Raw genomic sequence first — 16,080 nt, 5'->3', positions numbered from 1 at the left:
ATGAATCAGAACTTGACTGAAAGGGAAACAGTTGTAAAATATTAGATTTTACCATGAGAAAACCACTGAAAGTTTTAAATACGGCTATACAATGAGAATTAATTCTCAAACGTTACCTCTAAAAAGCGAAACATCACAGACAAAACATTTTTTGTATGAGGACGAAGATGTTCATTGGTTGGTATTCTATGAATTATTTCAAGTACTAGCTTCCGCAGTTGCTGGCAAGGAAAAATAAAAAATGTAAAGATAAAAATACTTCCAAGGGGTCCAAATTAATTCTCTCACATTCTACACGTATCACACAGCTGTCTGAACGACCATACTACAAAATGTATCTGATTTTAGAAACAGTCCATTTAAACTACTTAAATGTAAACCAAAATATGTACTGCAAATCATTATTTTCAATACTTCTACAGTTGTGTACCAAATCAACTAAGCCAATTTCTCCTCTTTCACAATGTAACCAGTATTTCCAGCAGAAGGACACTAGTGTGCAAATATGGAACACATTCAAGATGCAAGAAACACAAACAGAACCTAGTTTAGGAGCGCCCTTCTCAATCTGGGGTTAGCTCCCATGATGCCATCTCCTATTACCCTGGGCACAAGGACTAGTTAAGTCCTAAGCTGTTCTCAGCTTTCCTGATTCTGTCTGTGCAGCTGACAACTAAGAGGTAGGCCAAATCTGTAAGGTTTTGAACTAGTATAATACAAAAATGCTTTATTTACTGATAAACTTTCACTGGTATTATGGCAATGTTTTTTAAAAGCTATTATTAAGAGATATATATTGAAATATTTATAGAAAAATGGTATGATGGGACTGTATTTAAATAGTCATGGTGGGTGGGTAAAGAGTGTAGGAGTGTGTGCAGATGAAACAAATTGGCCATGAGCCACAGGAACTAAAATTAATAAGATTAGAATTACTCAATAGGCATGGTGACAGTGGGGTCATTCCTTCCTTTGTATATATTTGAATTTCTCTGTCATGAACCACATACATCTTCAGTTGGCAAACGTGAATAATTTAAACCATAAAAGAGATGGCCCGGACAAAATAAAACCAAGACATTTAAGTGAGGCGGCAATGGTCCTAGACAAAGTTATCCTTTGGTGACAAAACCTCTTTTATTTTTAAGTAGAACCCTAAGTTTTCTCAGTTAACTCATAAATGCTCGCAATCCTACAGCATGACTTTTTGTTCCTCACTGATATTTTTGAACAGATTACCTGGGCTGGTTTCTCCTGAAGAAACTGAACTTCCCCATCTTGAAGAAATGTAAGAAATCGAGGGATGATATGTTCCAGGAATGTAGAATACTGAGGAGATGACGTTACATTCTAGTCATACAAAAAGAAAAGAAAAGCCCCTTAAGCAATGTGTACATATTTTCATTTCAATTCACATAATAACCTCAAAGGCATATAAAACATTTTAGCAGAACTAATAGTAACTTTTAATACTTATAGATGCTTCAGTGATAATGTTAAATAAATTAGAATGATTACTGCTTCTGAAATCCAATTAAAGAGAACCAAAATTTACTGTTAAAATTAGAAATTCCAATACTTTGGAAAATGTTGAATTTGGAGCCTGCCCACTCTAGGCTGGCTCTGCCACAACCCAAGTACAAGACCTCTGAGAAATCATTTAGCTTCTAGATCCCAGTTTCTTCAACTGGAAAACCACCTAACAAAGTGACACCTTATTTTAACCTAAAAAGCTAATTTAATAATCAGATCTATATTAATTATATCATAATATAATCTAATCCATCATTTATCCCAGCACCAATTTTAAAAGAATAGGAAATGAAACTAGAGTTTGGAGAGAGTATAATAAAATGGCTACTAGTGCAGTTTCTTGATCCCACTTAGGAAGTAACAGTTACTTAACCTCTCTGGGAATAATATCATGTTACTTCCTGCTTCCCTTACTGGACTACCGTGAAGATAACATAAGTTACTGTATGTAAAGCTTGTAACACAGTCTGTAAATTCTCAGTAAGTGTTACCTGTTATTATTTACAGAGCACTTAGGTGCCAACACTGTGCCATGTGCCTTTTATCTGTTCTCACTTGGTTTCCTCACCACAACCCAAAGGTAAGTATTATCTCAATTTCACAGATAAAGAAAGAGGCTCAAAGAGGTTAAAAAGTTTTAAAGCCAGGCATGGTGGCTCAAGCCTATAATACCAGCCACTTAGGAGGCTGAGGCAGGAGGATTGCTTGAGCCCAGGAGTTCAAGACCAGCCTGGGCAACATATCAAGACCCCAGTGTCTCAAAAAGAAGGAGGAGGGGCCGGGCGCGGTGGTTCACGCCTGTAATCCTAGCACTCTCGGAGGCCGAGGTGGGCAGATTGCTTGAGGTCAGGAGTTCAAAACCAGCCTGAGCAAGAGCAAGACCCTGTCTCTACTATAAATAGAAAGAAATTAATTGACCAACTAATATATATAGAAAAAATTAGCCGAGCATGGTGGCGCATGCCTGTAGTCCCAGCTACTCGGGAGGCTGAGGCAGCAGGATTGCTTGAGCCCAGGAGTTTGAGGTTGCTGTGCGCTAGGCTGATGCCACGGCACTCACTCTAGCCCGGGCAACAAAGTGAGACTATCTCAAAAAAAAAAAAGGACGAGGAGGAAAAAAAGGTTTTGAAAATGGATTCAAACCAAGTATATCTAAATCCAAGTCCTTTTTCTCTCTTAACACCTCGTATGGCCAGGCTTGGTGGCTCACGCCTATAATCTTAGCACTCTGGGAGGCCAAGGCAGGAGGATCACTTGAGGTCAGGAGTTCGAAACCTGCCAGCGCACCAGTGAGACCCTGTCTCTACTAAAAACAGAAAGAAATTAGCCAGACAACTAAAAACAGAAAAATTAGCCAGGTGTGGTGGTGCACGCCTGTAGTTCCAGCTACTCAGGAAGCTGAGGCAGAAGGATTGCTGGAGCCCAGGAGTTTGAGGTTGCTGTGAGCTAGGCTGACGCCATGGCACTCACTCTAGCTTGGGCAACAAAGCGAGACTCTGTCTCAAAAAAAAAAAAAAAGGATTCAAGGAAAAGAGGGACAAAATTTATGCTGGAATGCTGAACTAACTGCCAGGTTATTAAGAAATCAAACACATCCACATATAAATCTATACTAACTACTGACTACACAGCTCCGAACATCTGAGTTCCAAATTTCTCCAATAAAAAGGATCATTCAGTCAGGCACTGTAGCATGCACCAGTATTCCCAGCAACTCGGGACACTGAGGCAGAAGGATCACTTGAGCCCAAGAGATCAAGCCTGTAGTGCGCTATGACTGTGCCTGTGAGTAGCCACAGAACTCCACCCAGGGCAACACAGCGAAACAGTCTCTAAGAAAAATTCAAAAAAACAAAAAAAGATTCATTCAATAAGCTGCTCAGGTATCTGCCAGTATTTCAACTCATCCAGTTTTTTGATTCAGATGAATTTTTCACATGATTTCTAACTCAAAGGTTTGTCTTAAAAGATGGTCCATTTGATAATTACTTAGGCCAGAATTTTATCCCTAAGTGGACAGTGAAATGAATCTCTAAGATTCCTGAAATCACTGGGAGGTTTTGGTTTTTGTTTTTTAATTTCACTCACTTCATTTAAAAATTTTTCTAGGGTGGTAGTGGTGGTAATTTAGAATTGCCTACTGATGGTTATTCTAGTATTAAATTCTTTGATTTGATTTAACTCAGTCATCTGAATTTCTTTTAAGGTAAATGTTTAGATACATAAATTTCAAAAGTCACTATTTGGAAAAGCCCCAAGTATACTTTACTAACTTTTTTGTTTTGTTTTTTAAGACACAGTCTCACTCCATTGCCCAGGCTAGAGTGCTGTGGTGTCAGCCTAGTTCATAGCAACCTCAAACTCCTGGGCTCAAGCAATCCTACTGCCTCAGCCTCCCGAGTAGCTGGGACTACAGGCACGTGCCACCATGCCCAGCTGATTTTTTGTATATATATTTTTAGTTGGTCAATTAGTTTCTATTTTTAGTAGAGACTGGGCCTCGCTCAGGCTGGTCTCCAACTCCTGAGCTCAAAAGATCCGCCCCCCATGACTTCCCAGAATGCTAGGGTTACAGGTGTGAGCCACCACTCACACCTGGCCTCACTAACTTTTAATTCTGTTAATTCAATCAATGCCTCTGAGATCAAAAGACAGGAACTAACTTGTGAACTGCAGATACGAAAAAGGAGAGTAAAGCCAGACACTTAATCTAGATAGCCCTAAGCCACACTCAGAGGCTTGGCCCATGTGCTTGTTCCTGCAGGTTCACACACACCCCCATGATTTCAGCTTCTCAAATCAACCTGCTAGGACTCCGGCTCCCTCAGATCATTCTTCCAATAAAATGCAGAAGGTAAGTTTAATCTCTTCCGCCTCCCACCTCTTTTTATATATATTTTTTAACAGCTTGCTTTAGCAGCTTGGGCAGAAGAGAAAGCTCTTTAGCTAGTTCTCTAAGTATCTCAGTATTTTTTTCCTAGCCTGGCTCAAGGCAACAAGTCTCTGAAAATGTCTATTTAAAAAAAAAACTAGCCCAGGAGTTTGAGGTTGCTGTGAGCTAGGCTGATGCCACAGCACTCTACTCAGGGGAATAGAGTGAGACTCTGTCTCAAAAAATAAAAGAAAATAAAATACTATACATCACTACAGACAGTAGGGTATCTGACTCAATCCCACCTAGCATTTATTTAATGTTTATTAATTCAAAATATCATGCATAGGCTAGGAAACATTCTGTTGTTCTTAACCTTATTAACTCTGTGAAAAAGGTTTTACTATCCCCCACATTAAAAATAAAAAATGTGGTCCTTTTGTAGTTCATAGGCATGACGACTGAGGTTTCATGCTTACATGTAAGATGTGCCTCCCTTAAACCTTGTTATGCTGTTGGCACATTACCCATCTGACATGAAAAAAGTTTAAAAATAAATAAAAAATAAGTAAAAATAAGAAATGTGACTTTCTCATCTATGAGACTAATTGGCTCCCAGGTGAACCATAAAGTTGGGCAAAAGATGAGATAACTTTTCTCAGGGGTTGGACAAGAGGCAGCATAAAACCATGATTCCCAAGAGGAGGGAGAGTCACGTTGAGCCTCATGATCACCACAGCACTCTGCCTAGGTGATCTAGGTGACTAGGGTTCAGCATGCTGGGTCCAAATAGAGAACAGGCCTGCTGAGCTGAGGAGGCAAACATGAATTCAGGGCAGCTGAAATGGATGGAAGCTGCAGGGCAGAGCACCAGAGAAAAACTAACCACAGAGCAGGGGAGAGAGGTGGGCTCCCACAAGGCCCTGACTGAGGGCTGGGCTGCACATACACAGGGTAACACTACCTAAAGCTTACCAGAGAGTGTCCGCTTTAGAATTCAGAGATGAACAAAGATACCAGCACAATGTGTAGCAATGTTAGAGAATGTGCGATTTAGCATAGCCAGAGTGCAAAGATCTACTTAGTATCTTGGGATACCACACCCCAGCATCAGACATCCAGCTGAGGAAGGACCACGCCCTAGAACAAGGCCTAAAATCAACCTCTGATAAGATCCACAGGGAGACAGAGTTTAGAGGTTGAAGCCCATCAAGTTAGAGACTTTGGAAACACCCTGGGCTATGCACAGATCCTCCTTATCAAAGGATAAAACCAAGCCTACACAAGATCTGAGAAGGAGATGAGCTGGCAACTGAACTACCTATTACAAAAATATCAACACACTTCAGAGATAACAGAATCTAGAGTCCCAACATTTCACATATAATGTCTGCTGTATAATAAAAAATTACTAGACAAGCAGAGAAACAGGATAATGTGACCCACAGCCAATAGAAATTGACCCTGAGATAGCTCAAATGTTGGATTTAGTAGATGAAGACTTTAAAGCAGCCTTTATACAGTAAATGTGTTCAAAAATAAAAGAATATAATCTTAATCAATGAACACAGGGAATCTGCAAGGAAATAAAACCTATACAAAACTATGGAAATTCTAGAAATAAAAGTACAATAACTGAAATTTAAAAATACAAAAAATTGAAAATTGTTTTTGAAACCTAGCAGATTAGAGATGACAAAGTCAGTGAACTTGGAGAGATCAATAGAAATTATCCAATCTAAAGGACAGAAATAAGACTGAAGAAAAAAGAACAGAGGGCCGGGAGCAGTGGCTCACGTCTGTAATCCTAGCACTCTGGGAGGCCGAGGCAGGTGGACTGCTCAAGCTCAGGAGTTCGAAACCAGCCCGAGCAAGGGCAAGACCCTGTCTCTATTATAAATAGAAAGAAATTAAATGGCCAACTAAAATATATATAAAAAAATTAGCCGGGCATGGTGGCACATGCCTATAGTCCCAGCTACTCAGGAGGCTGAGGCAGCAGGATCGCTTGAGCCCAGGAATTTGAGGTTGCTGTGAGCTAGGCTGATGCCACAGCACTCACTCTAGCCTGGGCAACAAAGTGAGATTCTGTCTCAAAAAAAAAAAAAAAAAAAAAGAACAGAGACTGATGGACCTGTGGGACAATAATGCAATTATAGAATGTGAAGTCCAGGAGAGAAAAACTGTTTGATCAAGGTCACAGAAGTCCTAAGTAGCAGAGCCAGAACTGACGTCCAGATCTCATTCCATCATATCATAGCATGAATTACCTGAATACAACAAAGTTACGACATAAGTTTGAGTACATCCTGAGAGTACATGCCTTGAAAAGCTACCATATTTAAAAATGAAAAAATGTTAAAGCTAAACCCAATATTCCTCAACATAGTTCACCATGACTAGTGTGAAGGTAGACAACACTGTGTACAACTTTTCAGTTTTGAAATAAATTAAATTAAGACAATGACTTTTTAGTTACTAGTAAGAAGACTAACAGAACAGCAACAGGAAAGTGCACAAGAATGTTTACCTCAAAACGCAAAAGATAAAATATAAAGTTCATACCTCAAAATTTTCACTAACTTCTTGCATCATTTTTAACTTTGTTTCATCAGCTGTAAATGGCAAAAAATCCCCATCAGATTATTGAAATTATGTTAAGGTCCTTCCTAAAATTACTAGATTTAATAATTTCAGAGAAGCAATCAGATCTTATCAGTTTGACTGTCATGGCCCAATGGAAGGCACATAGCTAGTTCCCTACACCCAGTCACACACATTCATACTATCAGACATACATGTGCATGCACAGACAAAGATACAGATACACACAGACACACACGTGCCTCTTTGGGGCTCCAGCCAGTATTGCTCATCACTTTGCTTCTCTATAAGGTAGGGCAGGGGAAAACAAGAATAAAAGTTAATGTTACTATTTATGTCAAAGTGCACATCATTTGAACTGATATGAACGAGTCATTATCAACGCATTTCTTAATGACAAAAATGACCAACTCACGTGTATTTACATCTGTGAGAGCTGCCACAAACTGAAGGTACTTTTTCATCAGAGTGGTTTGGTCAACCACAGTGGCCCCTTGTGTTGCAACAAATGCCATTTTTTCTTTTGAGCTAGTTTGTTTCTCAAGAGAAAAGTATCAGGTCCATGAGTTCACTCAGCCTAGGAAAAGAAGCATATGGTTAGCTAACTTATAAACAGCATGGGCTCACAATCTCTATGAAAATCTTACCTAAATGCCTATATTCATCTAAGTACTTCTGCATTAATCCACAATATAACACTATTCCTTCTGCTTTTTTGAATGTAAAATGTATCCAAATCCATTTTGTCTATTAATTACAAAACATAATTTTTATACACAGAAGCTTTTCTTTCCTATGGTATTTCCCTCTTTCCCTAAGTCAGGGGTTGGCAAACATTTTCTGTAAAGAACCAGATAGTAAATATTTTAGTCTTTGTGGGCATAAAGTCTCTGTCACAACTACTCAGCTCTGTTGTAGCCAGAAAGCAGTCACAGACAACATGTAAATGAACAAGTGAGGCTGTCTTCCAATAAAACTTTATTTATGGATGCTGAAATTTGAATTTCACATAATTCTCATTCATCTTGAAATATTATTCTTCCTTTTCTCCCCCCAGCCATTTAAAAACATAAAAACCATTCTAAGTTCACGGGCTGTATAAAAACAGGGAGCAGGCTGATTTGGCCTGCCAACTGTGGTTCAGCAAGCGCTGCCCTAGGTGATTGTTTGCAGCTGGCACACAGGCACTCAAAAAATGTTCCTTGAATGAATAAATGCTTCAAAAAGCACTTCAGTGAGTCAGGAACAGGCTGATGACCATATTTTGAGAACTGCTGCTTGAGCTGACATGTAGATGGAGACTTGGTTTCTATTTTAAGAGCTGTCACAGTGTCCAGAGAACTGGGTAAATTGCTTTTACCCATCCTCCTTGCATAATTTCACTCTGCATTAAGAGGGGGTTTCAAGGTTTAGTTTTCTTTCTTCAACAGACACACCAATAACTCCTCTGCAGACCTTCCAAAAGGCCCTGCCCTGCCGGATACACTCCCTTGCAGATGACACGGGCGATTGGGCCACCCTGACACCAGAGAGCTCCTTCCAGACACTCTGACATATGAAAAACACGTATTCCATGCAGCGAGGATGCCCACAGCTGTGGTCGATCAGCCCACCAGAAGCCCCAATCCTCTGGTTCAGGACAGAAGTCACTAAGGAAACCAAGGCGAGGGTGACTTGGCCTCTTTCAGGTCATACTCCCTCCTGCAAGAACAGGAGGCCCCACACCCTGTTCCCCATCCCAGGGGACCCAAGATTCAGGGTCACGGCCTCTCCCTGCCTAAGAACCCCCTAGTACTGCCCAAACTTTTTACAGGCTCAGACCCCTATTTTCACGGTCGTCAACTCTGCCTTTTCTCGGGGCCCCGAGAAGCCAGGCTCTGCCTCCCGCAGGGCCTGGGGCCCCTGACGAGGGAAACGTCCCGTTCCGCCTGTCTGTTGGAAAGCGGCTCGAAGACGCCGGAGGCCGAGGGCCCAGGCCTGGCTGCCAGCGAGCCCCCGGCGCCCAGGCCGAGGTGGGAAGGCCCTGGCGGCCCTGCGCCGACACTCCGGGCAAACGGCCCCGCCGGCCCCGCCCCGCCGCGCAGAGACCCGCCGAGCCCAGCCTGAGGCGGCGCCGCCGAGCCAGAGGGGGCGCTGTCGTCGCCGCTACCTTCGCTGTCCGCGTCGGGCCTGGCGAGCCAGGTGTCTGCGTGGAGGCCGGGAGGTGCCAGGCTGGCCCCAGAGCACCTTTTGTGGGACGGGACCCCAACCCCTCGCCCGACCCCTCCGATCGCAAACGGCCCTCCGGTTCCCTCCTTTTGTCACGGTCCCAGGCACTCCGCGACTGCCTCCCAGGCCGTGCTACGGCGAGCGCCGAGGGCCAATCCTCGCGCCCGCTAGCCCTGCGCCTCCCATCGCTTCCTCCCGGCTCCGCCAGGAACCGCGCAGGTCTGAGGACCGCCTACGGCCCCGGCGCCCGGCGCGGGCTCCAGCGGAGGCCTTACGAGAGCCCGGGACGTTCGAACCCCCGCTCCATCCCTCCGCGGAGCCGCCGCGCCGCAGAGGCCTCCCCATGCCCGGGGGACGCGCGCGCCTCCCAGGGCCGTTCGGCCGCCCGCGCTTACCCCGGCCTCGGCGGCCGGCCTCCTGCAGCCCCGGCGCGCCACCTCCGGCGAAGCCCTCGCCGCCGCCGCTGCTCCGCCGCGCGCAGTCCCACCCCCGCTTAAAGCGGCCGCGCCCGCCGACCGAGAACTAGGCCCGGCGCGCCGCCCCCAAGTGGGTGCGGCCTGGGCGGGCGGCGGGAGCGGGGAGGGGCGTCCGCGGTCCGGGTGGCCCGTCGGTCCTTTAAACCCGCGCCTTGGACTGGGCCGCCGCCGAGGTGCCGGGCGTGCAGGTCCCGAACTGCTTTGGGCTCCTCCTGTTCCTAAACTCCTCGCAGGCGCCAGGCTGTGGGAAAGGCGCAGGGGCTGCTGTGGGGCGGTGGGCACCCGGGCAGCTTCCCGAGTTGGCGGCTGTCAGCCCCGGTAGAGGCCACGGCTGGTGGCAGGCAGGCCGGGGTTTTCTGCCCCACTACCTTCCTGGAGCTCTTCTTAGCCCGCAGATAGAGGAGGAGGCAAGGAGGGTTTTTGGAAAGGCGAAGAAACAAAATAGCAAAATAGAGCCCAGGTGTTCCGCCCCGGAGGTGGCTGCAGAAAGACCCATTTGTTTTGCAGCTGCATCTGCCAGAGGCTGGATCTAACTGGGGCAAAACTAGGTGGACAGCAGCCTAGGACCAGGCCAGAGCAATGAATAGACCGCGTGGGGAGTGGGGCAGAACGCCCTGATACCCAGCTGAGGAGGCATGGGCCACACCAAAAGGCTCCTCAAAAGGGAAAAGTACTGTCAGGTCTCACCTACACACACCATCCATGAGAGCAGTTGACTAGCGAGGTGTTTCTGTCAACCCAACCCATGATTACCACGTTAGATGGACAGAGCATGACAATATGACCTGAACTCCAGCACCTCCAGGCTCTAGCTTCACCTCCTGACCTTCCTGTACCTACCCCCCACCCCCACCCCATCATCGCTAACCCACCAAAATAGTTGTGTTACCTTCCCAGATAGATACATTTCACACCCGTGCAATAAACAGAGCTTGCAAGCCCACAAATACCCTGGAGGAAAGGAGCCCATTCTGATACATGCTCCTTGCTTGTTTTAATGTTGCCACTTAAGAACAAACCACAGCTGAAATGTTGCGATTGTGAGTGGTTGTTTTTAGCTTCAATTATTTCTGCCCCAGGAGAAATAAAATGGGTCAGAACACCTTGTGGAGGTTGCCTGTTTGCAAGCAAAATCCTCTGTGCTCCCACTGCCACCAACCCAAAATGTAGGAGATCCAAAGTTGAGGAAAAGTGAAAAATCTGGGGCTGAAATCAGTTGCTCAGGGTTGTTTAATATTGTTTGGGGGTGGGAGACAGGCAGAGAGAAAAAGTAGTAGACAATTTTTTTTATAAGTTTCATCTTAACCACATACTATTAAGATCTATAGTTGGGTCCAGCCATAAACATTGACAAAATTGCTGCACTTCCCTGTGTCCTGAGCTTCTATCAAAATACCCAGCACACTGTCATGATTTTTTGCCTTTTTTCTTGTCTGTCTCCTAAATTAGAGGTTAGGGACAGTCAACTTCATCCCTATTGGGTAAATGAGATCATGTTCCATCCTCTGCTTAAAACCCTGTGAAGACTTCCCAACACACCCTCATCACCTGGGTCTGCTCACCTCTGAGCTCATCCCTCATTCATCACGTTCCTGCCACAGTGGCCTTCCAGTGCCTCATACCTACCCACATTGTTCCTGGCTTAGGACCTTTGCAGCCAGTTCTCCCATCTGCAATGTTCTCTCAGAGTCACAGAGCTGGCTCCTTGTCATCCTTGCCCAGATCAAATGTCACCTCAAAGAGCCCTTCCATAAGAGGAAATATGGGAGAAAACTTCTCCCACATCCTGTCTCTCATGATATTGTTTCCCCCATAACCTCACAATCTGAAATTATTTATTTACTCATTTATCATCTGTTTCCCCTCCTTTTCTGTCTTTGTTCACCAAGGTATTCCCATTGCCCATTGGGTATTGTCTTGATCTGCTAGGGCTGCCATAACATAACACTACAGACTGGGTGGCTTAGCAACAGTTCCAGAGGCTGGCCCAGATCAATTATCAGCAAGGTAGGTTTCACTCTGAGGCCTCTTCTCTGGGCTTGTAGGCAGCCACCATCTCACTGCATGCTCACATGACCTCTTCATTGTGGGCACGTTGGGAAAAAGAGAAAGAGAAAGAAAAAGAAAGAGGTCTGGTGGGTTTTCCTCTTTTTTTCTTTATTTCAGAGATGGAGTGTTGCCATGTGGCCCAGACTGTTCACAGTCACAATCATAGCCCATGACAGCCTCGAACTCTTGGGCTCAAGCCATCCTCCTGCCTCAACCACCTAAGTAGCAGGGACTATAGGCATGTGCCACCTCTCCTGGCTATTTTTCTTTTCTTTTTTTTTTTTTTGAGACAGAGTCTCGCTCTGTCATCGGGTAGTGTGCAGTGACGTCATCATAGCTCACAGCAACCTCAAACTCCTGGGCTTAAGTGATCCTTCTGCCTCAGCCTTCTGAGTAGCTGGGACTACTAGCATGCCCCAAGATGCCTGCTAATTTTTCTATTTTAGTAGAGATGGGGGTCTCACCCTTGCTCAGGCTGGTCTCGAACACCTGAGCTCATGTGATCCCACCTGGGCCTTCCAGAGTATTGGGATTATGGGTGTGAGCCACTGCACCCTGCCTTATTCCTCTTCTTATAAGGGCCTCACCCTTATGACCTGATTTAGCCTAAATTACCTCTTTAAGGGCCCTGTCCCAAATATAGTCACTTTAGGGTTAGGGCTTTAATGTAGGAATTTTGAGAGCAACAACCATTCAGCCCATAACAGATGTTTATTAAGCAAATGAACAAATGGGTACCCTGCCTGGAATAATGCCCTCCCTAAGGTAGGAGTCCACTGGAACATTAGAAAGGAGAGTGCAGGGAGTTCCAAAATATCCACTGTGGTGGGCATGAACAATCTGCACAGGTGGTCTCCATCACAGAGTGAGTCAGGGCACAAAGTCTCAGCACGACCCTTTGAGAGCCACCCAGAGGCTCTCCCTCCTCCACTACATGCTGGAGTCTCTGCTTGCCTTTGCCTTGCACCTTGGGCTCCCCAGAGCCTGGCCCTGTGGGTTCCACCCCTGCAAAGAACCTTTCCTGTGATCACCCGGCACCCGGCACCTCCCCGGATTGATTATGGGTTTCAACAGGGCAACTGGGTGTCCTAAGGTCTGACAAATCCAGTACTCTGACAGAGCTGAGGCCCTGAATTCAACAAAGGGAACTCCATTTCACAAACCTCTTCCGCCTCCCAAACTATCCCAGGATTTAGCCCTAAAAGCAAGGTGCTCTTGGAGTCATTGTTATCTGGCCAGGGCCCCCACCTCCCACAGTTGCATGCCCTGTGCAGGACAATGAGGACATGTGGTAGGAATATGGACCATGGGGCTGCCGCCCTTCCATTACCAAAGGAGCTTCAGTTATACCACCTTGCTAGAGCCAACAGATCAACCAACAAGCTTTAGAAAGATTTTCATTGGCAGGAATTGACGAAGTGGGAACGTTCCATTACGCAGAAAAATGTAATTAACCAAAGCAGGCCACACACCTCAGAGCCAGTGAATGAGCTTTTACTGTCCACAACTTCTTATCTATCTCTGGGTTCCAGAGGTTGCCTGTGGCTGCTGTTCTGGCTGTATGGCCCCAGGCAACCCCCCATTATGGCTGCCCTCTGTGTGTGTTGTGGCCAATGTTCACCTCACCAGAGGAGAGGATGTCTCCTCTGTGTGCCATTGCAGGGATCCCATGAGATAATGTCCATGAAAGCAGCCCCAGGGGCCAGCACGGAGGAGGAGGCACTAACAAATGGTTGTCCACATGAACTTTCACTGATTCATGTTCCAGGGCTTGGGGGAATTTCCAAAAGAACCGTTCATCCTTTTCCTTCAGCCATTTAACAAGCAAATACTTTGTACCAAACCATATACTAAGTTGAAGGCAGGCAGGTACACCAGGCCAGGATGCTGGGAGTAGAGTCAGAGTCACTGCAGTAAGAGGTACATGTGGTCTGTGTAGCCTAGACTGTGAGAATTTGTGGAAAAATGACCCTTGGGATGGCAAGATGCATTTATACTCAGACAGTTTAAAACTGTGCTTTCCACTTCAGTAGACCAGCCACACGTCTGAATGGAGACGTTTTCCAAATATAAATGGCACACCAGGTGGTGAAGACTTAGGATGAAGAAAAGGAGGTAAAATATCTCATTGATAATTTTAATACTGATTACACATGGAAATGATATTTTGAATATATTGAGTAAAATACAGCATTAAAATTAATTTCACCTGTTTCTTTTTCCTTTTTAAAATGTGGCTACTAGAAAATTTAAAATGACATACATGGCTCAAATTATATTTCTAGTCAACAACATTAATTTAGAAAAGCTGGCTTTCTGAAAGGATTTCCTGCCCCTCTGCCATCAGACATTCCCTGCAGGACTCTGGAATAAAGGGGCTTCTGGGCCTGTTATGAGACGGAACAGGGACGGGTGCTGTGAGAGTCCAAAAGAGGGAAGGTGGTGGCAGGGGAATGATGCTTATGTAAAATCCCGGCTGATAGACAGGAATTAGCAAAAGGGTCAAATCAACATCAGCCTCAGGTTGGCCTCAAAGTTGGCTACTGTGACATAGACAGAGGCTACTGTAAAATTATTACTCAATGCAATAAAGTTACACATTTAAAAAACAATACATTTTATTCTCTTTAGTGAACTATAAACACCACTAACAACCAGATCTTTGAATAATGTTAAACAGTCTTATCTTAAATGTTTGAAACTCTTAACCTTAACAGACTATTTTCTTCTCAAGCACTTCAAATTCCTGATGAACAAGCAAATCAGCCCAAGTCCTCAGGCAATTCTACTGGTGACAGCCAACACTGACTGGACACTTCCGATCCGATTTTTCCTAGGGCAGTCTCATGGGGTTGGAACTATTACCGCCCGTTTAAAGAAAAAGGGAACTCAGGCATAGAGAGGAAAGTGATTTTCCAGGGTCATATAATGCTCAGGAAGGACCCAAAGTCTCCTGGTTCCTAGGGTTGGTATTTACACCAGCGTGGTGGTTGATGCTACCAGGAAGTGACACCTGTCCAGCACTTTTAACTTTTCACACAAGGCTCACTCGAATGTGTTCCCCCTCCCTTCCCAGGAGATGGCAGTGCTGGTGGTTACCATCCTCAGGGGAGCCCACTGCTGTGGGGGAACCAAGGCCATGCCACGTAGGTGCTCGATGCCAGTGCAGCAGATCATGTAATTATTACATATCTGTGCCCGCCGGACCAGAAAGGCCATCCAACCCTCTCACTGTGTGAGAGGATCCCTTGCCCAGGTATGGAGCAAAGCAGAGGCCACGTGGAGCCAGGCCCCAGGCCCCAGGCTCCCCAGGCCCTGCCAGGCCTGGCCAGCTTCTGGGAGAGAAGAGCTCTGCTCTGAAGGGCAGATGCAAGACTCTGCTTAGGCCGGTCACCCCTCATCGCGGTTGTCTGACTGTCACAAGGCTCTCAGTGGCCACAGGCCCCAATATGAGCCCAAGCCCCATTTTATTTTATTTTTATTTTTATTTATTTATTTCTTTTGAGACAGAGTCTCACTTTGTTGCCCAGGCTAGAGTGAGTGCCATGGCATCAGCCTAGCTCACAGCAACCTCAAACTCCTGGGCTCAAGCGATCCTGCTGCCTCAGCCTCCCGAGTAGCTGGGACTACAGGCATGTGCCACCAAGCCCAGCTCATTTTTTCTCTATATATTATATATTAGTTGCCCAATTAATTTCTTTCTATTTATAGTAGAGACGGGTCTCACTCTTGCTCAGCCTGGTTTTGAACTCCTGACCTCGAGCTATACGCCCACCTCGGCCTCCGAGAGCGCTAGGATTACAGGCATTAGCCACCGCTCTGGTCCCCAGCCCCATTTTAGAGCAGGCTCCGGGAAGGTAAACTGAGGAATGACATCCAACCCAGCGCAGGGACCCAGCGCTGAGGCCGCTTTCGCAGAAGGGACAGGGGGCATTTCCAGCTCCCCTTTGCCCAGCTCCTGGCACATTGTAGGCGCTCAACATTTCTTGAAAAAAGAGCAGCATCTCCAAGCTGCAAGCGCGCAGAGCGAAGGCACCTGGAGAACCGCAAAGGGCCTGCAGACGGCTGGCAGCGCAGCGCGCACCTCTGGGGACGCTGAGTCAGAGCCCGCGGGAGGGGACCCTGGGAGAGGAGGGGTGCAGGGAGGGATGAGGACGCGGGGATGGGAGGGGGCGCAGCCGTGGGGAGGGACGCGGGGAGAGGGCGCCTCTGTGGGGACGAATGCGGGGAGGGACGCAGGGAGGGGACGGGGCGCGGCGCGGCTGACGCGGGCCAGGGTCGCGCGGCGGGCCGTGGGCGGCGGCGGTGGCGCGCAGCGACACAACGTCCCGAGACGAG

The 16,080-nt window shown here is 46.2% G+C and overlaps 1 protein-coding gene and 2 non-coding genes across 15 annotated transcripts in view; 1 reads left to right on the top strand and 2 right to left on the bottom strand.

Moving 5' to 3' along the window:
* Positions 1-9,712, bottom strand: part of TRRAP (transformation/transcription domain associated protein) — a 115,941-nt gene extending 106,229 nt beyond the window's left edge. For 8 of the 13 annotated variants that reach the window (XM_075995291.1, XM_075995298.1, XM_075995296.1 and 5 more), the window contains exons 1-5: positions 9,613-9,706; positions 7,425-7,586; positions 6,971-7,020; positions 1,240-1,350; positions 117-221 (exon numbers count right to left, since the gene is read on the bottom strand). In XM_075995291.1, the coding sequence (XP_075851406.1) occupies positions 117-221; positions 1,240-1,350; positions 6,971-7,020; positions 7,425-7,524 (366 nt within the window). In that variant the 5' untranslated portion in view covers positions 7,525-7,586; positions 9,613-9,706. Of the gene's footprint in view, positions 1-116; positions 222-1,239; positions 1,351-6,970; positions 7,021-7,424; positions 7,587-8,830; positions 9,082-9,158; positions 9,361-9,612 lie in introns of those variants that run through there. The other 5 variants (XM_075995297.1, XM_020281534.2, XM_075995301.1 and 2 more) reach the window with 3 other exon arrangements.
* LOC142862517 (small nucleolar RNA U13) lies at positions 4,839-4,942 on the top strand. Its single transcript, XR_012913603.1, has one exon. It is a non-coding gene; the product is annotated as a small nucleolar RNA U13 (small nucleolar RNA).
* LOC142862524 (small nucleolar RNA ZL1) lies at positions 7,104-7,295 on the bottom strand. Its single transcript, XR_012913608.1, has one exon. It is a non-coding gene; the product is annotated as a small nucleolar RNA ZL1 (small nucleolar RNA).
* Positions 9,713-16,080: the final 6,368 nt, after the last annotated feature.

The sequence above is a fragment of the Microcebus murinus genome, chromosome 19 (genome assembly GCF_040939455.1).
Source record: "Microcebus murinus isolate Inina chromosome 19, M.murinus_Inina_mat1.0, whole genome shotgun sequence".
In the NCBI taxonomy this organism is placed as follows: Eukaryota; Metazoa; Chordata; class Mammalia; order Primates; family Cheirogaleidae; genus Microcebus; species Microcebus murinus.
The sequence above is the reverse complement of the archived record's forward strand: the minus strand, read 5'-3'. Positions and strand labels throughout refer to the sequence as shown.